General features: G+C 41.3%; 2 protein-coding genes across 3 annotated transcripts; both read left to right on the forward strand.

Moving 5' to 3' along the window:
- Positions 1 to 1,702: 1,702 nt before the first annotated feature.
- LOC102800103 (GTPase IMAP family member 9-like) lies at positions 1,703 to 5,752 on the forward strand. 2 transcript variants are annotated; one of them, XM_087847554.1, is made up of 2 exons: positions 1,703 to 1,829; positions 4,165 to 5,752. In XM_087847554.1, the coding sequence occupies exons 1-2, from the start codon at positions 1,805 to 1,807 to the stop codon at positions 4,989 to 4,991; spliced, it is 852 nt and encodes a 283-aa protein (XP_087703680.1). In that variant the 5' UTR covers positions 1,703 to 1,804; the 3' UTR covers positions 4,992 to 5,752. The 2 variants fall into 2 exon arrangements, with proteins under 2 accessions (XP_087703680.1, XP_087703679.1); XM_087847553.1 differs by having other exon boundaries at positions 1,732 to 1,829; positions 4,162 to 5,752.
- An 11,283-nt stretch (positions 5,753 to 17,035) lies between these two features.
- Positions 17,036 to 25,673, forward strand: LOC102788303 (complement C1q tumor necrosis factor-related protein 3-like). Its single transcript, XM_087846747.1, has 5 exons — positions 17,036 to 17,084; positions 17,826 to 17,888; positions 23,523 to 23,585; positions 25,161 to 25,292; positions 25,396 to 25,673. The coding sequence occupies exons 1-5, from the start codon at positions 17,036 to 17,038 to the stop codon at positions 25,671 to 25,673; spliced, it is 585 nt and encodes a 194-aa protein (XP_087702873.1).
- Positions 25,674 to 26,294: the final 621 nt, after the last annotated feature.

Genomic DNA, 26,294 nt, shown 5'->3' on the forward strand with positions numbered 1-26,294 from the left:
CAGGTGAGGAGCGTTCAGCGTCAGAGTCTCTGAACTAGCAGACCTGCTGAAGCGCAGACCCAACAGGATCATTATTGGGCCATATGTAAATAACAAAATAACTTTATAACTTAAAGCAAAATTGTGAAACGTGAAGTCCAAAACAAATCTTTATATTAAGGCCATCAGTCAAACAATGCTGTTGCTCTGGGTCTAAACAGAGCGTGTTGTGTGTGACGTCTTCTTTTGCGCATGTGGCCACTTTGAGGGTTCACACTAGAGCGCGTTTGCTGTTACATTTTATTTGTATTTTGATGAGTTCCAGCTTTTGTTCCATGTGATGTTCACAGCTTTGAATTTACCTGATCATCTGTTTACAGACGAACATCCTGCTGCTGATCAGGTCAAATGTGTTTCTCAGTCCTGCATATTTCACGTGAGGATCTCGTGTACCTGTGGAGTTATTCAGGATCGCACATGTTCACTCTCACCTGCATCTTCTTCAAGTCGCTGTAGCTCAGAGACAAACATACATGGCTTCATTAAATACACTAAAGTTATTGTAATAAAACAGTTCAGTGTGATTTTTTTATTTAAACGGGTTTTGCAGCATTTGAGTGCAACACATGTGATGGTTAGCTAACAGCCTGACAGTGAAGTGTCTCTAGATGTACGTGGTGTTGTCTCAAACATAAAGCAGGATTTATTTAAATGCTAAATAAATGTGCTGCTCAGATGAAACTTAACTGAAAAATATTTAAGATAAAAAACAGCAGTTAGTTGACTGGACTTCAGGATATGAGCACAGACTGTCTTCCTTTTCCAGCTTTGCACTACTTAAAGTATCCCATCCTTCCCAGTGTTCAGTCTCCCAGTATCAGTCAACTCTGACATTTTCTACATTTCTGCATGAACTTGAGTATAACATCAAACCTGTCTTCTACATGTAGATTTAAGTTATGCAGCGATCTGCTGTCAGTGATGACTTCCTCTGTGTTCCTCTTCAGCTCGTCTCCGTGGGTGAACAGGACCATTTAGACCTGAGTCATTTCCCTCCTCACATCAGGTTCACTCTTGCCGGTGTTAAACAGACCTGGAGGATCCACAACAGCCAGAGTTTGATCCCCATGTTTGTGTCTGACACTCAGACATTAGTGAGGATGATGATTGATGACGTGATGAATCCAGGGCCCACTCTACTCTTTCTTCATTAAGGCAGTTGTGTTTTTAACATGTTTTAGTGTTTTGTATCTTGTTGTATTTAATCTCAACAAGCCCCTAAAAACAGTCAGTGATCCCTGTCGGCTTCTCTCGGTTTTTATTACTGTTAATCATTTTAAAGCTCAGTTTTTAAACATTTACGATGTAACTACAGCCCAGCAGCAGTATATTAATGACTAACCTCGTTTTTATGGATGGATGATATGAGGAAACCAACACAAAAATACTTCTAAAAAGGCACAAAACTGCAAAAAAAAAAACAAACACTACAGTAACATAAGACTGAAACAGAAACGTTAAGGAACAGAAATTGAAAGTGCAAAACTCCTGATCTGTCCAGGATCATGATAATCTGTTAGGTCATTGTTTCCTGACAGCACAGGTTTAATATTGCTGACTGCAGATTTCCTACGTCTGCTTGAATGTGCTTTTAAGACCAGGCAAATGATCAATATCAGATGACCTGATTGGAAGCTTTTCAAAACTGGGACAGAGCTTTGCTGCAGAAACACAGAGCACTGCCAACGAGGTGGCTGAAGGAAGTCACGGAGCTGAGAGCAGAACATCAGCAGAGACAAAGATTATCCGCCTGTAAAAGACGAACATGGACAGCGATCCTGCTCCACCCTGTGAGTAATTTATAACTTTTATTGTTGTATAAGAAATCTCAGGTTCATATAAAGTTTTTATAAGGAGAATATGAGGTTTTGTATTCATTACATTGATGAATTGATTGTTTTCAGGCAGGTGATTTCTCCTTGTGAATGTGTGTGTGCTGCTAACACCGCTCTCTCATTCTGTTCTGTAGTTATTTGACCTCTGCTGTCCTGTTACAGCCAAATGTGCTGCAACACATTTTAAACAAATGCAAGTGAATTCAACACTGAAAAGCTTTTTGTGACCACAGAAAACAGTTAACAACCAAATTAACTGTATTTAGACAGCGTTACAATGAAAACTTTCATGTATTGGTGACATTTTCAGGGAGTTTTCATTGAGACTGAAGCTGCTCCACCATTACAACCAGAAAGAAACCAGAGAAGATCTGTGTTATGCGCAGTGTTGTAGATGTGTCAGAGGACCTGTATATGTAAAAACCTGCTTTACTCAGCACTCATTGGTCGGACCAGAGAAAAAATAAAAACTGTCTTGGCTGCATCTCAGAAGGCTGCAGTGGTTTGATGCTGACAAAATCCGTCTTCCTTAAACCTCCATCAGAAGCAGACTCAGGGAGGGGCGGCTGTGTGCCGTGAGCTTTTGGAGTTGAGTGGAGGGAGACAGAACAAGGACACGCTGTAGAAGAGAGCCAGAGATTAATAATAAGAAAGGATTAAATGCAGAGAGGTGCATAAACGTACGTCTTTGTCTCCCTCGCCTCAGAGGGCTGCCCCTCCCTGAGGCTGAGCTCATTGCTGAACAGAAAGTGTTCTTGTGCATGTTATCAGCTGCTGACTCATGGAGGAAAGTCCTGATATCAGTGAAAGGAGTAGAAGGAGACGTGAAACAGCTGGGCTTATAAAACTGCTCCATCATCTGTGAGCAGTGATATCATTTCATGCTGATGAATGATGCAGCATGAACAATCTTTTAATTGGAGCTGACTCTGGTCTTCTCACCATTCTCGTCCTTTTAGATCTGAGCTCAGCCTTCGACACCATTTCTCACTCTGTACTTCTAAGCAGACTTTCCTCTCTCGGCATCTCTGACACACCCCTCGCCTGGTTTCAATCATGTCTCCTCGACCGTTCCCAGTTTATTCAACTAAGATCATTCCGCTCTCGTCTATTCCCCGTCACCTCTGGTGTACCCCAAGGCTCAGTTTTAGGCCCTCTTCTCTTCATAATATACATCCTCCCTCTAGGTACCATCTTCCGCAAATTTGATCTTCAGTTTCACTGTTTTGCTGATGACACCCAGTTATATCTCTCTTGCAAACCTGATTCCTCCCTCCCACCTTCTTCCCTTACAGAATGTCTATCCGAGTTAAAATCCTGGTTTACCTCTAATTTTCTAAAGCTCAATGAGGATAAAACTGAGATCCTCCTTATTGGCACCAAATCCAACCTTTTGAAGGCAAACCATTTCTCACTCACCATCGATAACTCCACAGTTTTCCCTTCTCCTCAGGTTAAGAGCTTTGGTGTCATCCTAGACAGTTCACTTTCCTATAAATCTCACATCAATAATCTCACCCGTTCTGCCTACTTCCATCTACGTAACATTAACAGATTGCTTCCTTCTCTTTCCACCCAGTCTACGTCCATTCTTGTCCACAGTCTTGTTGCCTCCCGTATTGACTACTGCAATTCTCTTTTGCATGGTCTCCCCCAAAAATCCCTCCATAAGCTTCAACTGGTTATCACCAGAACTCCTCCTACCAGCACATCACCCCTGTTGTTCAAGAACTTCACTGGCTCCCTGTAAAATTCCGGATAATATTCAAACTTCTTCTGCTCACCTTCAAGGCCCTTCATAACCTTGCTCCTCCTTACCTTTCTGACCTGTTAACCACCACCTGTTCTGCCCGCTCACTTCGATCTTCTTCTTCTATCCAGCTTGCTGTACCTTCCTTCCGCCTCACCACCATGGGAAGCAGAGCTTTCAGCTGCTCTGCCCCCAGAAATAAGAAACACTGGTTCTCTCCCACAGTTTAAATCCCAACTCAAAACTCATCTGTTCAAATCTGCATATTCACTGTGAATCCACTGTTTGTTAATTTTATCTTGTGCTTTTATTTTATTCTTCTTATTCTGCCATTGTTTTACTAAGTGTTTTATCCTATTGTAAAGTGTCCTTGGGTGACTTGAAAGGCACTCATAAATAAAATTTATTATTATTATTATTATTATTATTATTAGTATTATTATTACTAATGCCACTCAGAGGTGTGATTACTAATAAAGTGGATGTGGAATGCTTCTCTTTGGAAAACCTCATCGATGACATGTTGATCTTCTTCAGCAGATGCAGCAAAAGAACATCTCACGATCGTGATGGTTGGGAAAACTGGAGCTGGGAAGAGTGCAGCAGGAAACACCATCTTAAATAGAAGAGTTTTTAAATCCACTTCATCGTCATCTTCAATAACAGCAGAGTGTCAGAAGGAAACAGGAGAGTTTGGGGGTCAAACACTGGCTGTAGTTGATACTCCAGGTCTGTTTGATACCAAACTATCTCTAGAGCAGGTGGTGAAAGAGATCGGTAAGTGCATCTCCTTTGCTGCTCCTGGTCCTCACGTGTTCCTGGTTGTGATCCAACCAAACAGATTCACCAAAGAAGAACAAGAAACAGTGAAACTCCTTCAGAAGATATATGGAGATGAAGCGGCACGCTACACTATGGCCTTGTTCACCCATGGAGACGATCTGGAAGCAGATGAAGTCAGTGTAGAACATTTAATTAATGGAAATAAAGATCTCAATGACTTCATCAGTCAGTGTGAGGGAGGATATCATGTTTTTAACAACAGAGAAAAGGATTCCTCTCAGGTCAAAGAGCTGCTGAAGAAGATCAACACAATGGTCCAGAAAAACGGAGGAAGCTGCTACACCAAAGAGATGTTTGAAGAAGCTGAGAAAGCAATAAAAGCAGAAATGGATCGACTCCTGGAAGAAAATCCAGAGATGTCAGAAAAAGAAGCCAGAAGACGGGCAGAAAGAGAAAACGACTACAACAGGGCTTGTGAGATAGGGGAGAGAATTGGAAGCATCTTAGGCCCAGTGGGAGCAGCAGTGGGAGCAGGATTGGCAGCTGCAGTCGTTGCACTGAAACATGCATGTGTCACACAGTGAAGGTGACGAATGCAGGTTCATAATCTACATATTTCCACCTCAGAGTTGGTACATATGAGTTAGCAGACGACTCAGCACTATACTCAAAATTAACTCAGTGGAATAGAACAGAAATATATCCCACTATTATAAATACACAGCAGTATATATATATTAACCCTCACATGTAGATTTAGGTGGTTAGAACTTCACTGCATGATTTTGCATAGCTATGCATGTTTAGATGGCTGAGAATAAAAGAGGAGCCGAGACGTCCCAGAGTTTGATGTGTGTCTGTTCTGCTGTGTGTAGTAACAAATACTTTGACCACAGCTCTTTCTGTGTGGCAGACTTTAGTTACAGAATGCAAACAGCTTGTTGATTGGATGAGAATCTTGGAGCTGGTGAGCAAAATGTGACTATGTTCACTAATAAAGGTCATGTTCTCTGTGTGTTTCCATGTATGCATAAATCAATACACTTGTGATGTAAATGAGTAAAGTAATGTAACTGTAATCTTCTTGCATACTGAATACTGCAGGCTGCATTGTTCATGGCTGCATGAGAGCGAGGCTCTCCTGCTGGTACAGCAGACATTACTGTCTCTTCATGCTGGAGGTGGGACATAAATTCCCACTGTGGGCGAGCCGTCACTCTGACCAGCTGCTGCTGAATGTGCTCCTTGTGTTTGGACCACACAGAGTGTGCGAACAATAAAGCTAATAAAGCTAATGCTAAAGCCATAGCATGACGTTCATGTATGTTCTACCAGAGTAATAAAAAAGACATCAAATAACCTTCTGTGGGGATACTGTTATTGTACACACACACACACACACACACACACACACACACACACACACACACACACACACACACACACACACACATTGTTTTAACCTTTTGTGACCATATAAGTGTTACAATGGGTGGTGCTTGTATTGACTGAATAAAAGGCTGCAGGGAAACAGGTGAGGAGCGTTCAGCGTCAGAGTCTCTGAAGTAGCAGGCCTGCTGAAGCGCAGACCCAACAGGATCATTCTTGGGCCATATGTAAATAACAAAATAACTTTATAACTTAAAGCAAAATTGTGAAACGTGAAGTCCAAAACAAATCTTTATATTAAGGCCATCAGTCAAACAATATTGTTTGCTCTGGGTCTAAACAGAGCGCGTTGTGTGTGACGCCTTCTTTTGCGCATGCGGCCGCTTTGAGCGTTCACACTAGAGCGCGTTTGCTGTCGCATTTTATTTGTAGTGTGAACGAGCAGACAAAACAATCGGATTTGATCAAAAAATCGGAATTGAGCATTAAGACCTGCAGTGTGAACGTAGCCTAAGCGACACTGGTAACACCTGGGCCCAGTGTGCTGGTGTTTCACCATTTGTACCAATGACTGTAGAAAACATGGACGACCTCAGAGCCAGAACACCTCCATCGCCCCCTCCTATTCACCCACACAGATAAAGCAATCTGACCATACCTGAACTGATTTACAAATGCAAACACATATCTGAATAAATACTGATCATTTAGACACAAATTGCTGCGTTCTTCCATTTGCGCAACATCTCTAAAATTAGAAATATCCTGTCTCAGAGTAACGCTGAAAAACTAGTTCATGCATTTATTACTTCCAGGCTGGACGACTGCAATTCATTATTATCAGGAAGTCCTAAAAACTCCCTTAAAAGCCTTCAGCTAATCCAAAATGCTGCAGCAAGAGTCCTGACAGGGACTAGAAAGAGAGAGCAGATTTCTCCTGTTTTGGCTTCCCTTCAATGGCTTCCTGTTAAATCCAGAATTGAATTCAAAATCCTGCTCCTCACATACAAGGTCTTAAATAATCAGGCCCCATCTTATCTTAATGACCTTGTAGTACCATATCACCCTATTAGAGCACTTCGCTCTCGCTCTGCAGGCCTACTTGTTGTTCCTAGAGTATTTAAAAGTAGAATGGGAGGCAGAGCCTTCAGTTTTCAGGCCCCTCTTCTGTGGAACCAGCTTCCAGTTTGGATTCAGGTGACAGACACTATCTCTACTTTTAAGATTAGGCTTCAAACTTTCCTTTTTGCTAAAGCATATAGTTAGGGCTGGACCAGGTGACCCTGAATCCTCCCTTAGTTATGCTGCAATAGACGTAGGCTGCCGGGGATTCCCATGATGCATTGAGTTTTTCCTTTCCAGTCACCTTTCTCACTCACTATGTGTTAACAGACCTCTCTGCACTGAATCATATCTGTTATTAACCTCTGTCTCTCTTCCACAGCATGTCTTTATCCTGTCTTCCTTCTCTCACCCCAACCGATCGCAGCAGATGGCCCCGCCCCTCCCTGAGCCTGGTTCTGCAGGAGGTTTCTTCCTGTTAAAAGGGAGTTTTTCCTTCCCACTGTCGCCAAAGTGCTTGCTCATAGGGGGTCATATGATTGTTGTATCTATGAAGCGCCTTGAGGCAACTTTTGTTGTGATTTGGCACTATATAAATAAAATTGAATTGAATTGAATTGAAATTATTAAGTCCAGTTTCATGAATTGGATGATTTTGTCTTTCTAACAGCTTTCTGAGCACACAGACATCTAAAACTACAGTAACATCCATCTCACTCACTCACAGCTTGTTTAATGAGTTGCTGCTTATTTAAACTATAAATCAAAGTGCTGATCAAATAGTTTGATGTATGGTCAGAATTCTTCAAGTCCCGGCTCGGACAGTCTCGGTCGTTGTGTCCTTGGGCAAGACACTTCACCCGTTGCCTACTGGTGGTGGTCAGAGGGCCCGGTGGCGCCATTGTCCGGCAGCCTCGCCTCTGTCAGTGCGCCCCAGGGTGGCTGTGGCTACAATGTAGCTGCCATCACCAGTTTGTGAGTGAGTGGATGACAGGATGTGTAAAGTGCTTTGGGGTCCATAGGGACTAAGTAAAGCGCTTTACAAATACAGGCCATTTACAATTTATTTATCCAGGTTAAAAATCTCATTGAGATAAAAAATTTTATTTGTAAGAGAGACCTGGCATCAGGGCAACAAAAGGCGCTCTGCGGTCTGTTCTGGTGTTTAAGTGGCCGCAGCACTCTTGACTCTGGGCATGGCTGAACTAAACCGGGTTTGAGTCCCCGACATGGAGATTGTCGGATTATAATATTATTTTATGCCATGTTAGACCCCTAATTAAAGATTGTGAATTATTATGTAGTTTTAGTTTGCATTATTCTCCTGAATTAGAAGAAGGTGATAACTATTACATTTGTTAAACTGATTTGTATTACATTAGACTGCTGATTTATTGTGAATGAATGATATTGTTTTATGATGCATTATACTGCTGAGTTATAAGAAATACTGTTCCAGAAAGTCATCGCCTTATTTGTCTGATTAGAAGAGAACAGAGCATACTGCCCCATCTCAGCAGGAGCAGATGAACAGGGAGCCAAGGTCGTAGCTTAGGCGCTGTGTGAGAGAAAGAATGTGAATGTTTAGGCTTTTATGATTAGGTGGGGGCCACTAGAGGCTATAAGAGTTTGATCAAGGCTCCACCATTTTGAGATCTGATGCTGTCTGCTGTATGGTGTCCATCTCCCACGCGTGTGTTCATTAAATCATCGTTTGACTCAACCCGGCCGGACCAGTGTTGTTATTTTGGTTTTCCTCTTGTATCCATCCTCAATACAGCTCGTGCTGTGGTATTGGGGTGGAAGTTTTGGAGGTTTGGACGGTCCGAGGTGGTCAGACGGGCAGACATTATCCGGCCATCGAACTGAGTGGACAGGCGCCTTTATAAATGAGGTAGGCACAGGCCTGTTGATTTTATCCGAAGTGTGCTGAATTGGACGATAAAATTAAATGTCTATTCAGTAAAAGTTGCCGGTGAGTGTCTGTTTTGATTTTGATGAAAAATCTCATGAGTTTTGAAAGTTGAAGTAAGCTTATAAGTTACAGTACTGGGTTAGAGGCCCAAGATAAAGGAAAAATAATACTGAGTTAGAGGCTCAAGGTAAAGAAAAACAGTGAAATTGGGTTAGAGGCCCAGGTAGTTTGATAGGGAATTGGTCATTTTGTGAGTTAGAGGCTCCATTGGTCTAAAGATTGCATCTGTGTTGGCCATTTTGTGAGTTAGAGGCTCCATTGTCCATAACGTTGCATCTGCTTCAGTCATACTCTTGTTTTGGGGGGTTGACTGTTGTTTCAAAGTATTAGAAATTCTGTGAGAACGGCGATCATATATCGCTAGGAAGCGCATAGCCCGGAGGTTACGCTCCCTCCTGGCCGCAGACGCGCGACCTTGACCTGTCGGCGAACAGGGTTAGTTCAGTTTGGCTTGACTGTGGGGTACAGGGCATCCTGGAATAAGCTAGGAGTTAGAGGCTCCTTACCATGTTGAACGGTATCTGCGCTTTTTTGGACACTTTAAATTGAGTTAGGGACTTTAGAGATGAGGCCAGATACAGTTAGAGGCTGATACTGGTTAATTGATTACAAAAAAGTTGGACTTTCTTCGGTTGGACCCGTTAACTTAAATTTGTCAAAATTGTTAGGCGCTAAAACTTTCAGGCCTGAGAGTGATTGTAAATATAAGACGTCTTTATTAGCTATAAAATGACAGAGTTGAGTGTGAAACGAGGCTGTGTGTGACGACAGCGCGCTGCAGCGCTGCGAGCTATTCTTAGACGGTGTGTGAACATGCAAATGAGGTGGCTGCTGTGAAGCCCACAGAGGACTTCTTGTTTAGCGTGTTATTGAGTTTTATAAGTATGATTTGCAAACAATGATACATGCCTGTAATTAAAACGCTGATTTTGCTGATTATAATATTACAAATAAAGTTTTGAATGACTACGGTGAATATTTGATGTTTGGCTGGGTTTTGATATAGGAGAGACGGCTTTGCAGCTGCTGTTGGTGAGTAGCTTTGTGTCTGTGACCGGAAATCTCCATGCCCATAAAAGGCAACTGCCTGACTGTGTGAACTATGCACCAAGAGAGAGTAAAATCTAGGTAGATGAACCAAATGGATGTTTTAAGAAAAATAGTAAATGAATGTTTTAGTCTCTTAATACAGGTGGATTTCTTTCAACCTGGAGACCTGAGTACAGCGGCAAAAGGATAGATTAACAAAATTGAGATGACAGACAGGCCAAGCTCTGGCTCAAAATTTTACAGCTTGACCTCTCACTTTGTCCCCACCCGAAAAAAAAGCTTAAAGGACATCTTCTCCTCCAGTTATCGGTTACCATCACTGGAAATTTTCAGGCAAGTTTTTCGCTGAATTGTTTTTGGCACCATGTGTCCCTGAATCTCACAAGCAAGCTCTAATTCCTGGCTGAAGACATGGAATGTTGTTATTTAAGGTGGGAAATCAACATTTGCGAAACAAAATTAAAAACACACACAACTAGAGAAATGCCTTGTTTGAGAAAAAAGTTAAAATAACCCACCCACAAACGCACACACACGCAATGAAGAAACAGCTTACACTCATGAACACGTGAATATTTTCCAGCAAGGTTAAAGCAGCGAAACTTAACATACACCTGATGTTAAATGATAAAGTTTATCCACTACTAACAAATAAACTCTCTGGGTTGCAGGACAACAACTTAACTTCAAAAAGAAAGACACTGATATGACCAACCAGTGATGAAACAACAAATTTAGTGGTTAAAAGAGTCAAATTGTGACATGTTTTCTTCTGATTGATTAATACAAGTGATTACTGAATGAAAGAAAATTCCTTTTTTGGGCTTTTAAACATGATCTTAAGAATTTTAACATGTACCTGTGTTGTCCTGTCAACTTGGTGGGTTATGACTTGAGTATATAGTGAGAAAAAACAAAAAAAGGGGGGGAGAAGGCTGACACAGGGCCTGGCCCCTCTCTGAATAACACAGCCAAAACAACATCATTTTCCTGTTCGTCTGTTTTTGTTTTGTTTTTGTTTTTTCTTTTTATGCTTAATTACAGGCTGCTTTGTCGGCCCGGAAAGCCGAGGCTGACCTGGACTCCTGCTCTCCCCTCTACCATCTTTGATGTGACCCTGACCAAATGCTACAGCAGCTGGACCCACAACAACAGCCTGAGAATGTCAACAGTGCTGCAGGAAAGCGATCTCATGCAGCGGAGACGGAGAGTGTTAAATCCAAGGCCTGTTTCACTACACGGGGGAGATTTCCAGACAGCTTCAGCTGACAGAGCTGTGACGAGACGCCTATTAAGCCCGGATGAAAAGTGAGGCCGAGCAAAAGAATGCTGACCTTAACAACTCTGCATTAAAACTGTGCAGGACAGTGATGGACCAACACGGATGATCGGGCAGCAAATAAAGCGTGCCAGAGACACACTAACAAATGCTATGCTGATACGCAAAATGCTGCACACAAACGTTCAAATACAGAATCTGTTACAAGAACAAGAAGCCATTGATTGTTTATTGGTTAAATGCATTTCATGTCACCCAGAGGGCATTTGTGCAGATTTAGGTGACGGGGTCTAGAGCAGTTTGGTTATGAAAACAATGTCTGTGAGTGATGTCTGTTTATGGCTCAAGGCCTCGACTGAATTGTTTACTGTGCTTCACACAGCCTGATAAGGAGCAGTGGTACAGAGTGAAAATGATGAATTAACGGTGTGAGCCTTATTTCGGAGCGCCACATTTTTGTGATTGAGATTTAATTGAAGGAGGAACACACTGAAGAAAAAAAAAGAAAAAAAAAAAAGAAAAGGGGGCCAGCCCTTGGATTTATGTAAGCATCTCACGTGTATTTAACACAATTGCCTCAGGCTTTAAAGACCTGTACAAAATTCAACAACTCAATTTGTTCTCATTGAGATGATACGATACAATCTAGTAAGAGTGGTTAGTTGTTGAACTCACAATTTACAAGACCGCATAAGATTTCAAACTGCAGAAAAATCATTGGAGTTATAAGAGGCAGACAATGACACACACACCACATGCATGCTATTGGTATTTATTGTGGATTAACCTGTCAAGGGCAAGCACAAAAGAAGTCTGCCTCAAATACAGGAAATCATAGCTTCCCTGTATTTCCTACATTGTTGGCATGCTGGTGAGTGCTGTTGCTCCACAGTAAGAAGGTCCTGGGTGCAAGTCCACAGTCTGGCTAGTTTGCAGTGGTTTCTCTCTGGGTATTCTGGTTTCCTGCCACAGTGAAAAGTCATGCAGCTGTTAGAGCTAGGTTAATTGATGATTCTAAATTATCTGTGAATGTAAGTGTAAATGGTTGTTTGTTTCTAGGTGATAGACTGGTGACCTGTTCGGGGTGCACCCTGCCTCGTAACCTATCACTTTAGGGTTATTTCCCAGCCCTCCTGCAATCAGGATAAAGATAGGAGGATGGTAGTTGTGGTAGACCCATTCAATTTTTATGGTAACCAGAATCTAGACTTTGTTGAACCGTATGCAATATGAAGACAACATGCAATATTTAAGTGACCAAGTAGAATTTGGATAAAAGTTATTGAATAGTGTTGAAATAAAATGACAGAATTGTGAAGGATTAAAATATTCCAGGAGCTCAACTTACTCCATCTGAACATGTTTCAATCGTGTTATATGAACCCAAAATGCACAGGTTTACTGAATATGAAAAGGTTGTGTTGATTTAACTCAGTTGTTTAAGTTTCTACCAAAGCAAAACATTTGTGTGCAACCAGTGTCCACTATTGAATCAAATAAGTCCAACATGTTTTTTGTCAGTGCAAAAACAAGTTACGGTACCTGTATTCCTACACAATATTGTCCCGGGACGGAGAAAAACTTTCTGGTGAAGCTTTGATTGATTTTTTGGTTTTGCTTAACATTAGGTTGATTTTATCAGTGAGGTTTGGATTGTTTTCTTTCTCTAAGAGAGAGAAAGATGGTTTTATGTTTGGACATGTTTGTAACGGGCCCCAGTATTTGTTATTATATGAGTATTTTATTGGTTACGTTTGTTTTTGCTTTTGTTACAGTGCACTGAAATAAGAACATCTGAGAGGAGTGATCCACCGGTGGTGATATTTTGGTATTTTGTGAGTTCCTGATTTAACAAATCAGCTCTTTAATCCAGGCCTGAGAGATTGAACTTTAAAGCGCTATAAAACATGATTACTAGAAACAGTCGCAAAGTGTTTTTCTCCATGATTATAATGGGCTTGGGAGAGATTCACTTATATGGGACATTGATCACATGAGAAGTCCTGAGCCTAAAAGGATTGCAGCGAGTCAATCCAGTTAAAAAAAAAAAGACAAGGAACTGTTTTCCCTTTAAAATGATGACGTCATCTTGCTGGTGATGGAGGCTTGAATAGGTTCTGCGTGAGACTCCATTATCAGCAATATCTGGTATGAATGTGTGTGAATGTATGCATGTGACTGGACTGTGATGGACTGACGACTAAAAGTTTTAACTGACTTGATACTGAGACAAAAACGGTACTGACTTTAGGATTAGTAAATGTCTACAAACAATTCACCCAGCCTGCAAAAGAAGGGTGGATGTTTTGTCTCGCTTTGTTTTGTTTTTGCAGGAACAGAAGGATGAGAGAGACTAAAGGGGGGAGGCTGTAGCTTCACATGAGTGTGAACTGCAGACTTAACCCTTTGGTTGCTAATTTTGAGTTACTGATGTTTGCATCAAGAAAATTGTGTTTTATTAGCTGTGTTTCGATTAATGTATCACATTATATTGTTGGGAATGTTAAATGCTAAAGTGAAGAAAAGCTTTGATTTCATTCATGACTGAACATGTTATTATTAACCACAGCAGGCCACTGTAAAAAGTCAATTAAGTTTTATAGAGAAAAAAAAAGAAGCAAAAAAACAAAAAAAACAAAACTCTATTGATGTCTATGAATAACAAGGGAATGATAGACTTTCACATTCAAAATAGAGATATGTAATAACAAACATTGGTCCACGTCATTTAGGTTCTCCATTGAAATAGTCAATAATTTAGAAAAGTAGGATAGAACCAACAGGCGCATGTGCTGAGATGTGGTGCTGCACAAGAACAAGAGCAAAATAAAGAAAAATTATTGTGTTTAGCTTTGATAAATTCAAATTAAAATGTACCATTACACTCAGAGGATCAATAGGAAATTCAATATATGCTAATTTTGTATGAAGTACATGACTGATAACTGTTCTGTCCTGAGCTTTTGTTTTTACAGCACCCACTTGACCACACCAACAGTTTCTCGCCACCAAAAGGGGGTACTTGCAAAGAATAGGGAGGAATATCATCAGAAGTGGGAAAGGTAAGCCCAGATGGGGGTGATAACATCATTAATTTCACGTATGGTCAAATTCTTAAAATTTGACCCCAAACATGAAAAATTCTTCAAACATTTAGAGACAGAGTGGAGTTCGAGATAAACATAATGTAGCAAACCACATAAGGATGGAGCGTTGGAATCAATAAGATGGTGAAATAACACGCAGGAAAAATGTTGATCATGTTGATTATGTTTATTCCAGTGTGCAGGGATTGGCTAATCTGACCAGGAAATGTTATAAATGGATTGTCGGAACAGTCAGCGTTAAAGTCACCTTTGACAGTCCAGACTAAGATGGCGTTGGACATCTTCAGGGCGGAAAAGGGTTGGTGTGACCAAGGTGTGGTTTGGCTTGTTGTATGTATATTTCAAGATGATATGGCTCTGGATGGACCAGTTACCAGGGCATGGAAGGAGGACAGACTCATTAAATGAGGAGAAGGAATTTTCTGGGGTTGGAGATCCTCTGGGTGAGTGGTTGACTAAAAGCATGCATAAAATAAAAGCTATTTTTTGTTATTGATTGGTAATAGATTGATAATTGGCCACATTTACAGCTGTATTGACTTGTTGTGGACGTAGTCTACTTCAGGTTTAAACACTCTAATTAGCAGATTGAAAATAGTGACATTAAAGGAAGAATATGCAGCGCCACCCTGTCAGATGCCAGTGACGGTGGGGCTCAGTGATGAATCAGGTGAGCTTCATGGCTGAATCAAAACATAGACGCCCCTGCTGTGGTCAGTAAGGGATAAAAAGGGTGTGTTTTACTGTTATTTTAGCATCAGCATTATTGTTACATCAGAATCATATAACAAGCATTGCATTAAACATTTATTGAAGCTACTGACATTACATTAACATTACGGCTGTATAAATGTCTCGCAGCCGCTGGCGTGCGCACTCACAACAATGGCTGAGCGTAATCGGAGTCATGTGCGGACGTATTTTACCTCCACAAACAGCTGAGATGTGGTTTGCGATACATGTGGCAAAAAAGTGCTCCAAGAGTGAGGTGTTGTGGCCATACTAGGGAGACATTCAAAAGGGCTGTTGGGGGGGTATTCTGTTTTCACACAGTTTATTCAGCTGTGTGAAAACCCCGGAGGAACCCTCCCGAGGGATTAATAAAGTTACATTTAATTTAATCTAATCTAATAACTTTAATCTCAGCCAAACCGATTTACTCAGGAACAAATAAAACACTTTTAAGTTATCAAAGTGACTTATATATCATGTTTAACCCAAGTAGCGAAAGACCGCGGGGGTTTGAAGACGATGTGTCGGTCGGCTCAGATATTTGAAGTTTACACAGCTACATTCTCACCTGAAAATATGTTAAAAGTTTTTTTTCGACCCAGAAAGAGAAATAAGAGTAATATTAAAACTAAGTAGCTGCCGCCATTGTTGGAAACTGGAATAGGCATATCATATTCTGTGATATGGTTTTTCAATTTTGTTGTCCGGTGGAAAATCGGGAGAAATTTGGGAGAATGGTGGCTCCGGGAGATTTTCGGGAGGGGCACTGAAATTCGGTATTCTCCCGGTAAAATCAGGAGGGTTGGCATGTATGGTTGTGGCAACATCACAAACCTTGTCAAACACCTCAGAGTAAATCATATCACAGAATATGACGAGCGTATGTTGAGGCGAACTGAAGAGAAGGACAGGTGCTGCTAGGGCGAGACAGACGTCTCTCATGGAGTCCTTTAGTGCTGCAGTCAAGCAAGGAGTTCAAATAGCGCAAAACTTCAGTTTTTTTATTTCTATATGATGAATTCTGCATTATTAAGTGATAAGAACAAGTAATCTGATGTCCTGTAATCATTATGACGCTGTAATTTGAGATACAATAAATAAAATACATTTTTGGTACAAAGTATCAGTATCGGATCAGTATCGTCGATACCACCCTGAATATTACTTTGTATCGGACCGGAAAGAAAATCAGTGGTATCGCACATCACTAGTGTGCACTCCTTCCGTGTGAGTTCCTCCTCCCGAAAACACCAGTGAATCCTTTCTCTCCACTCCTCCGTCCCGTACTTCTCCACCTGAGAGACGAGCAAACACAACAGCGGGTTACAAGATCATGAGCACACTTAGCTACCGAGCTCCGAGTACAATCCAGCATCGACTGTCGTCTGGACACACCGTTAAATACCTCCGCTTTGTGAGGAATGATTAGCGGGAGCTGGAGCGGAAGATTGCACTTCCGGGTCAGAGGTCGGCCATTCTCACTCTCTCGTCGACACCGCTCCTAGGCAGACCCGCAGAATAGGGATGGAGAGAGAGAAAAGAGAGGAAGGCGCACACACATCACAAATACCCTGAATCCTCCCTTAGTTATGCTGCAATAGATGTAGGCTGCCGGGGATTCCCATGATGCATTGAGTTTTTCCTTTCCAGTCACCTTTCTCACTCACTATGTGTTAACAGACCTCTCTGCATTGAATCATATCTGTTATTAACCTCTGTCTCTCTTCCACAGCATGTCTTTTATCCTGTCTTCCTTCTCTCATCAACCAATCACAGCAGATGGCCCCGCCCCTCCCTGAGCCTGGTTCTGCCGGAGGTTTCTTCCTGTTAAAAGGGAGTTTTTCCTTCCCACTGTCGCCAAAGTGCTGCTCATAGGGGGTCATATGATTGTTGGGCTTTTCTCTGTATCTATGAAGCGCCTTGAGGCGACTTTTGTTGTGATTTGGCGCTATATAAATAAAATTGAATTGAATAGAATTGAAAATAACCAAGCAGGTCGTCCGGCAGGACCGTCCGACCGTGACAGTCAGTGTCATGGTCCTGTGTCGTGTGACCCAGTATTCTGAGCTTCTTGATGTTTTTGGTATTCTTTTGAGTCTAGTTTCATTTCAGTTTATCTAGTTACATACTGTCATGCCTAGGTTACAGTTTTAGTTCATGATTTAACAAGCTCCCCATTTGTCTCATCCCTGTGTGAAGTTTTCTGTGTCAGCTTGTCATGTTAAGTCTTCGTGTGTTTATCTGTCATGTTTCATGTCCAAGTTTTCTTTGTTTGTCAAGTTCGAGTCATGTCTGTGTCTCGTTATGTTTCCCGTTTTATTTTGAAAGAGCCTTGTATTGTATTTAGTTTCACGTCTCCTGTCCAATCATTATGTTAATTGTTGTCAGCTGTTTTCTCCATGTGATTCTACTTCCCTTGATGATTCCTTATGTATATTTAGTCTGTGTGTTTCCTAGTTTACTCAGTGTTCATAGTTTGTTCACTGAGTGTCACAGCCCTTTGTCATAGTCTCCTTAGTTTCCCTAGTTTCATGTTTTTCTTGTGCCATCAGCTACAATAAAGGCTCGCTTTATTTTTGAAACTTTGTTTGGTCTCACCGTGTCTGCATCTGGGTCTACCTCGTTTTCGGCGCACGCCGCCATGACAGTCAGCGCTGTTTGAAGTGAGATTTATATTCCCGTAAATATTTTTCATCCATGTACAATTTTAGTTGGACAGACTGGTTGTCTGCTGTGCTGTCTTGTGAAACTGAATGTCTTTTAAAAATATTTGTTTTCAGCAATTAATGCAGTGAAATAAAAAAAATATTTTCATTTATTTCAGATCAGGCAGCAAAGCTGGAGAGTCAGAAGATTGAGACTGACCAGCTGAAGCTGCAGTCAAAAGGTATTGTGTGGAAATCGAATGATGTATATATAAATGTTAGAATACTCTTGACATATTCGCATTTATATAAATAAACGTCTGACCTTAAATCGGAAGTTAAATTGACCAGATTAGTATTTATGTGTGAAATTCTTAATGTTCGACACTGAAACTAAAACCTGCTCTGATCAGCTCAACATCACGAGCTGACTGGAATGTATTACAGTTACAAAGTGTTTGAAGACGCAACGCTGCTCAGTGTGCTGAGTGCCCATGTTACTGAGCCTACCTCAAAATATGAGCGCGAACTGATGAGAAGTGGGCTACTGGACCAAGACATACTTGGAGAGGTTATATACAACACATGTGGGAACTAGGTAACAGATGTTTGTAGCAGCTACACACTGAACTTCAGCATGTAACTGTAGAAGTATTTAGGAGTTATATTTCTTTAATTGTTCACTTAATGGTTGAATATTATTTCACTAGCTGGGACCACCTCCTCTGTAACGATGGGCGATGAGGGATGAGGAAGTGTGAAATGGTGTTGCGGTTTTGGGAAGGCCTCGAAGGGGACTGGCGACGGCTCTCGGGCCGGGCAGATCCCCATGTACTAACAAGAAAGGAATGAAGGAAAGGAAGAGAGGAGAAGAGGAGAAGAAAGGGGAAAATGGGGGGGAAGGGTGGGGCATGAAAATGAGAACAGCAGGTATTGGAGAAGGGGGGGGCTTTTATATCCTGAGGAGTGGTCCCACTCCTGAAATTCAGATGATATCTCCACTACTATGGATGTAAATGGTAGAATACAGCATTTTAAAACATACATTAGACCAGTGGTTCCCAAACTTTTTTTGCTGGGCCCCCCTTTGTTTTCAAGAAAAATGTTCGTGCCCCCCGCGCACACACATCCTCCAACCACACACACCCATATTTTGCTCCATTGCGGTTTATTTCACACCTCAAACATTTAGTGAACAATTAAGCAAATACAAGTAATCTGCAGGTAGTAAGAAAATAAACTACTAACTCTTTAACGCTGCGTCCACACCTACACGGGTGTTTTTGAACACGCAGCTGTTTCGTCCACGTAAACGGCGTTTCGAATCACCGAAAACTGAGATTTTTTAAAACTCCCTTTTTGAGTTCATCACGCAACGTCAAAGGTATGTGTCTTTTTCACGTCACGCGTTATTGTTTACATGAGATGAATTGCAGAATGGCCGATAGAGACAAAACACTGTTAATCTGACTGTCTGCAGGTTTACACGCAGTTACTGTCCCTCCATTACAAAGGCAGAGGCGTCACGGTGTGATTATTTTACTGTAGTTGTTTTTTTCCTGTGTAATAATATTCAACATTGCTATCAATACATTTTTCAAAAAATGCCTCTCTGTGCAAAATGGGTTTAAAAACATAAACAGCTGTGGGATACTGTTAGTCCGTGATTTAAACAGCCCAGCGCTGCTCCCGAGGAAGGGAAAACCAATCCTGCAGGGAGACCTACCTCTGCACTTGTGCAGGTGAAGCCAAAGGGAAGATTTGCTTCATCATATTTTCTAGTCTTTGGCTCAGAATGAAGTTGGTTTGGAAACATATTCAGCGATGCTTCATCTCCTGCTTTGCGTTTGTGTGGGCGTTTTGTTTCCCCCTTTTCATCCCGCGCCCCCCCTGCCATGGCTCTGCGCCCCCCCTAGGGGGCGGGCCCCACACTTTGGGAAGGTCTGCATTAGACACAGTTTGTGTGAGAAGTGAAGTAGGAAGTCAGTAAAGCAGGCGTAAGCTCCATCGATGCTGCTTCTTTACAGTGGGAAAATGATGTCAGTTGTAACACTGATGAAGCGCCAATGAATCAATACAGGCTAGGTATTGAGTGAAATAATATGGTTATTATTAATCAGAAGATTTAGGAATGCTACTGGAGCTGATGGGCAGTAATTAATAAATACACACAACACAAAATGCTTTTGCAGGTACCATGTATTTAACCAAACCCAAAGAAAAATAACAAAAAAAGGAAAATTCAAATAATCACTCCTGCTGCAGCTATTCAATTAATCAAAAACCCAGTGAGGGTGCACAAAACAACTAAGCAAATTCTTCTGGCTTATACCAAGCAATATAGAAAACAGTTCCCCAGTGCACAACAACACTATGGCTCTGGCTCACAGTAATCAGCATCTAAGTTGCATAAGTTAGTGGGTGTTAAAAGAAGCATTAAAACGGGAAAAGCAAGTGTTTGCCAACACAAACCTGCAACAGCTCTGTCACCTGGCTTGCCTCCACGCATCTGACAGGAGGAAGCCGGGACAGGCTTACTATGACCCACATGCCGTCCGATTGGCTGAGCAAAGTCATGTGGTTGGAGTCATGTACCTGCGATGCATTCAATGGCAGGAATAAGTGCAGGAAACAGATTTTACTCTGGGTTACACAGTTCTGCCTAAAGCCAGATTTATAGACCTGCAGATATTTCCACCCATGCACACATTAAAGATACAAAAGAATAAAGCATGAAAAACACAGTGACTGCAGTGGACACTTTTCACTGTTGACTTCAGCTCTTTGTAAGTTATAACTTCGTTCTGCTTCACGGCTCACAGACCAACAACAACACAGGAGTGACCCATAGACCGGTTGTAACACATACTGTGTACACTGCCTCCATCTGACAGCAGAGCTCACTGCATGCAGACGGGCAGTCCCTGGAGTGGACAGTGAGCGCGCTCTCTCTGTTCCAACATAAAATCAGCTGTATCCTCCACCCACACAGCAGATATACGTCAGCAATACGTTGCTGTGCTGTAATCACTGTTTGATGAAGGATGCTGTTCAATAAGTAAAGCAGGAGTTTTAAGTCACTGCAGGATTCCCAAACATCCTGGGAGCAACTGATGCAGCACTTGTACTGTTAAACCCTCCATCTGAAACTGAGCATGTTTTCTGTATCAGGAAGAACAAAAACTCAGTAATCTGCAAATCCACAAACATTATAATCAAAGTTGTGTCAAAATATCCAGGGTCTGTTCATGATGTCTTTGTTTCCTGGAAAAAAAAGACTTGTAGGGAAGTCCAGAGTGTCCTCCTGGTGTTCCAGATGATCAGGATTTAATTGTGATGAACATCTGACTCTGTTGAAGGTGACTGTGCTCATCCTTCCTCCCATGGATCATGACACTGACCACACCACCAGAGCAGCACTAGAGATAAAAACATGTGAATCACTGTGTGCTGTCAGTAAGATTTTCTTTGTTTTGTGTTTTTCTCAGTACAAGAAGCAAAGCTGGAGAGTCAGAAGACTGAGATCGATCAGCTGAAGCTGTAGTCAGAAGGTATGATCAGATTTTTGACTAATGTTCAAATTTATTCAGTCCAGGAAATCAATAACCTCGACCACGGTTACCTGTGCAGGTACAAACGACTGTTCAGTCACGGGTGTTTCATCCACAGGACCTCCAACAGTCTCCTTAACTTTGTGTGTCTGAGATCATGTTACCTTTTTCACATTTCTTCAGTGGAGCACTCTTTCACACCCGCTGCATTCACCCTTTCTAAAACAGACTCACAAACAGCTCTCTGACAGCCAGACTGAATGTTCAGATTTTGGAGAACATCATGAAACATTGTCATCGGTCAACTATGACCTCCAGCTGAGAGTGTATGATCTGTACTTATACACAGATTCAAATCTGAAAAGTCAGATTTGAATCTAATCTGAACATTTAGTGTAGTGACTTTAATTTACAAGAAAAAACACTTTGAGGAAACTGTTGTTGTGATTTTTGCACTATATCAACAACACTGAAGTGAATGAGTCCGTTCTACACCAGTACAAAGTTTTATCAGAATCTAAACTTCTCGAGCTGTCGTGTTTACAGACACAAAGAATGACATGCACACAAACACATCCAACAATATAACCTCCTTTGTGGAGGTAATGAACTGACTGCACCAGTATTCAGAAAACAGAGCAACCCACCTAAAACTAACCAAACCTATTAGTGCTGTTTCACCATTACACTCACAGGCTGTTTTAGCAAATCTGGGCCTCATTTCTGTGAACATTTGAAGCTGTATTTGTGCTGTAGCGCCACCTGCAGACAGAAGCCAGCAACCTCTACTCAACTGTTGGGTAATTATTAGGGCTGGGTATCGTCACTGATTTCTAGAATCGATTCGTTTCCGATTTGATTCAATTCGATTTGAATCTGGGAAATTTTGACAGTCAGAAATATTATAATTCAGATCAGTACATTTACATATTTTTGTATCTATAAAAAGGAAGCTGACACTCGCAAGACTTTATGAAAGGTGTGAGCATCACAGCAGAGGCCTTTTTGTCAAAGCAGCTGAAGATAAAACAGAAAAACATGAAGGCGATTTTCCTGACCTGGATTTTATAAAAATATTCTGCAGGACATCAAAAACGAAAGAAAACCATTAATCAACATATGAACATCACCTCTGAAGTTACAGCGGTTTTATTAGAGACACGGCGTTTTGCATTTTGCATAATTTTAAAAAGTTTAAATTTGTTCAGTATTGAACGGCAGAAATTAGGTTTTATTTTCAGGAATAAGTAAAAGGGGGGGAAAAAAAACAGCGGCCGACAACCTGTAAACAACGGCAAACTTGTGCGTAACAAGCAAGCGATTAATGCAGAAAACAGATTTTTAGACGGGAAACTGTTCTTGAAGTACGGAGAGAGAGAGAGAGAGAGCTGTGCATGAAGTGTGATTTTATCCTGGTGGAAGCAAAACAGTAAAAGTCATAGTGAATCCATGACGATGTTTATGTGAAGCGTAGTTTGGATCTTATTTTGCTGCTGGTTCGGTCAATATTGTTTGGAGAGAGATAAAAACCTGCAGCTTCAGAATCAGCACAAAAAGGGCGTGAACACAAAGCGCGACCCGCAGACAGATCAGAATCAGCGAGCTGTCGGCTTTCAGCCCCGACCGTGTCCGTGCCGTCGGGTGAGAAAGGCGACATCTCACTGATTCTGATCCGTCGGCGGGTCGCGCTTTGTGTTTATGTCTTTGTGCAGAATCCGTGTTCCTGCTCTCATTTACTGTCTTAGCTGTTTGGTGGTTGTTGAAATTTTGTGACGTTTCACCAGAGATTCTGTCATTTTGGGCAAAATAAATTTATATTAAAAAATCGATTCAGGATTTTAATGAATCGATTTCACGTTATCCAAGCCAGAATCGATTTTAATCGATAAATCGATTATAAAAACCCACCCATAGTAATTATGTGTGTATGAACTATGCTACATAATCAGGACTCAAACCCACACCCCTGTAGCCATTTGGCACATGGGTCACTACAGCTGCATGGTTACAGCCATCATCAATCCTTTGATTGCTTAACTGAGTAAAAAGGTTCTACATGAGTTTGAGTCCATATGGGTGTCATGTTAAATAAGTGAGCAGACAAGTGGTGTGGTTACAGCCATCTTTTACATACAGTCTATGGGCACCCAGCACCTGTAGGAGTTGTGGTCCTGTGGCTCTGCAGTGTGTGAGGTGGAGGATGAGGGGACGTGGAGGAGACCAGCGCTCAGTGTAGCATGAACAGAATGAGAGTCACAGTTACTGTTACTGTTACTGTGTGCTGTCAGTGAGATTTTTCTTTTTATTTCTATTTTATTTTCTCAGAACTAGCAGCAAAGCTGGAGAGTCAGAAGACTGAGATCGACCAGCTGAAGCAGCAGTTACAAGGTACTGTGTGGGAATCTGAAAGAGGAATGTTGCAAGATTTCTATAATTGATACATTCTTACATTTTAGAATTAATGTTATATCTTAAATCTGATATTAAATTGACCAGATTAGTGTTTATGTTTGAATGTCGTAATGTTCGACACTGAAACTAAAACCTGCTCTGAACAGCTCAACATCACAAGGTGACTGGAATGTGTTACAGTTACAGACACAACGCTGCTCACCAGTGTTGGTCAAGTTACTTGAAAAAAGTAATCAGTAACTAATTACTGATTACTTCCCCCCCAAAATAATCCCGTTACTTTACTGATTACTTATTTTCCAGAGTAGTTAATTACTTAGTTACTTTTTAAAAACACGATTTACAACCTGAATAGGTGATAAAGCGATAGATCTTTTTAAAACTTGTTTTATTAGTTTTAATCTTTTAACTTTATGCATCAAGCAAAAATTTAATTATCTGCAACATTCTCTGACTGGAAGAAATTAGTTTAACATTATTTTCTGCACATTCCAGCACATAAAATAATTATTTTTTGTGTGTTTACACTCAGTCTTTCAAATAGATGCAAGTAAAACACAGCAGAAAATAAATAAAGTCAAAGACTAGCGGTCCTGCTGCTCTATTTTCACCTGTAAAGCAGGAGTGAGGTAGGCGGAGGTTTACCCTGGTGCAGGTGTGCAGCGGTCAGTGGAAGAATCCGCGAGTTTCTCTGTGAGTTTCCCATTACGTCGTAGCTACTCGGTGCTTGTTTGGAAGTTTAGGGGTTTTTTTTCTCTGTAAAAAGAAGTTTTCTTCTCACGCACAGCGGACACTAATGTTTTTGTCACTTTTTATGGAATCAAACTCAACTCCCAAATATTTTAGCCACATTCTTCGGACGCCGGCTCGAAGCTCGAAGGTCGAGGCACGATGTGCCGGGAAAGCGGTGTTCCACCCGGCTGTAGTAGGTCTCGACTTTCCGTTAGCTTCGAGCTAACGGGAGGTCGAAGGCCGAAGAATGCGGCTAAAACTTTTGCGAGATCTCGCAAACGTTTTGCAAGATCCCGAGTTTGTTTTGCGAGATCTCGGTAAAGTTGTGCGAGATCCCGAGTTTGTTTTGCGAGATCTCGGAAAAGTTGTGCGAGATCCCGAGTTTGTTTTGCGAGATCTCGCAAAAGTCCATCTTAATTTTTTTTTTCTCCCATGTCCCCTGCGGGGCTCTTTACAAATCAATTTCTGTGAACATCTGAAGCTGTATTTGTGCTGTAGCGCCACCTTCAGACAGAAGCCAACAAACTCTGGAGGATCAACATATATCACTGCTATAAATCTGTTCACAAGGTGGCGCTGCTGTGTTTGAAAATCTTTAGTACCAACAATAGTTTTTATTTCTTCCACATGATATCTGAGGGCAAAGCTTCAAACTAATCACCTGCTGACACAGTATGTGGATTATCCAGAGTTTGACTTCTTCTGTGACAGTGAAACGCTTTCAGCTGTAAAGTTTTTGTCATGGTCACTTTTTTGGGAAGAGTCTAACTCTAAAACAGGAAGTTTAAAATGACATTTCTCTCTCTCTCTCTCTCTCAGTCAAACAGGTGGCTTTCTCAGCCTCTCTGCTGGATCAAGGTGAAGGAGATACTGGACCCTTTAACAATCAGACTACTGTGATCTTCAAACATGTTGTCACAAACATTGGAAATGCCTACAACAAACACACAGGTAATAACACTGAATGTCACTTCTCAGCTATGTTGATGTCAGGCTGATGTTCCAGATGTTCTAACAGCTGATTTTCCATTTAACAAAAACAAATGTCCCACAGGTATTTTCACTGCACCGGTGAGAGGAGCCTACCACTTTGACTGCCACATACTTGGTCATGGAAACATTGTTGCAGGTGCTTTCTTGTTGAGGAATGAGGAGCAAATTTATGTTGTATATGAAAATCCAACATCTGGTACAGTGAGCGCCTCTAATGGAGCCTCACTGCTTCTAGAGGTTGGAGATCAGGTGTTTGTACGTCTATTGGCTGGTGCAAGGATATTTGACAGTCAGAATCATCATAACACCTTCAGCGGTCATCTGATCTTCACCATGTGAGAGGTGTGACAGCTTCAACACTTCCTGTTTGGCCTAACCTGTGTGGGCGGAGCTTAGCCATTAGTTAAACAGGAAGTAAATCATTTGCCATAATCAGTTTCTCTCTCTCTTTCTTTCTGGTTGGGTTCTAGTTTTGTGTTTATTTGTTTCTACTGACTCAGATAATTTACTTCTTCTTGTTATCTTTGATTCAAATAAATCCAGTTAAATGCTCAGTGATTCTCTTCTCTTTGTCCTTTCTTTGAGTCGGCTCTTCATAAAGTGCTGGTCCTCCATTGGGTCATGACTATTTTCTATAAGTTGGTAAACTGCATCATTTGTTATTGGCTCCACTGTCCTGTGTTGGTCAGTCTGTTATTTTGGTGACTGCTGGCCCACATGTTTGCTTTTAACTGGAGTCTTTCCTGTTAAGTTGAGCAAAATCCAACAGTTCCTCTTTTTTCTCTTCTTTGATAATCATGCAGGTGTTTTTCTTAAACTCTTAACAGATGTTAAACTTAATCTGACTGTCATGATAAACATGTAAACAGCTGATTTACTTTGATATAAAATGTGTGTCAGTGCTGTGGAGGAATGTTTCCTTATTTTTCATCTGAATCCAGATACAGATAACTGACTGTA

This window comes from Neolamprologus brichardi, chromosome 10 (assembly GCF_056152115.1).
Source record: "Neolamprologus brichardi isolate AB-2024 chromosome 10, ASM5615211v1, whole genome shotgun sequence".
NCBI lineage: Eukaryota > Metazoa > Chordata > Actinopteri > Cichliformes > Cichlidae > Neolamprologus > Neolamprologus brichardi.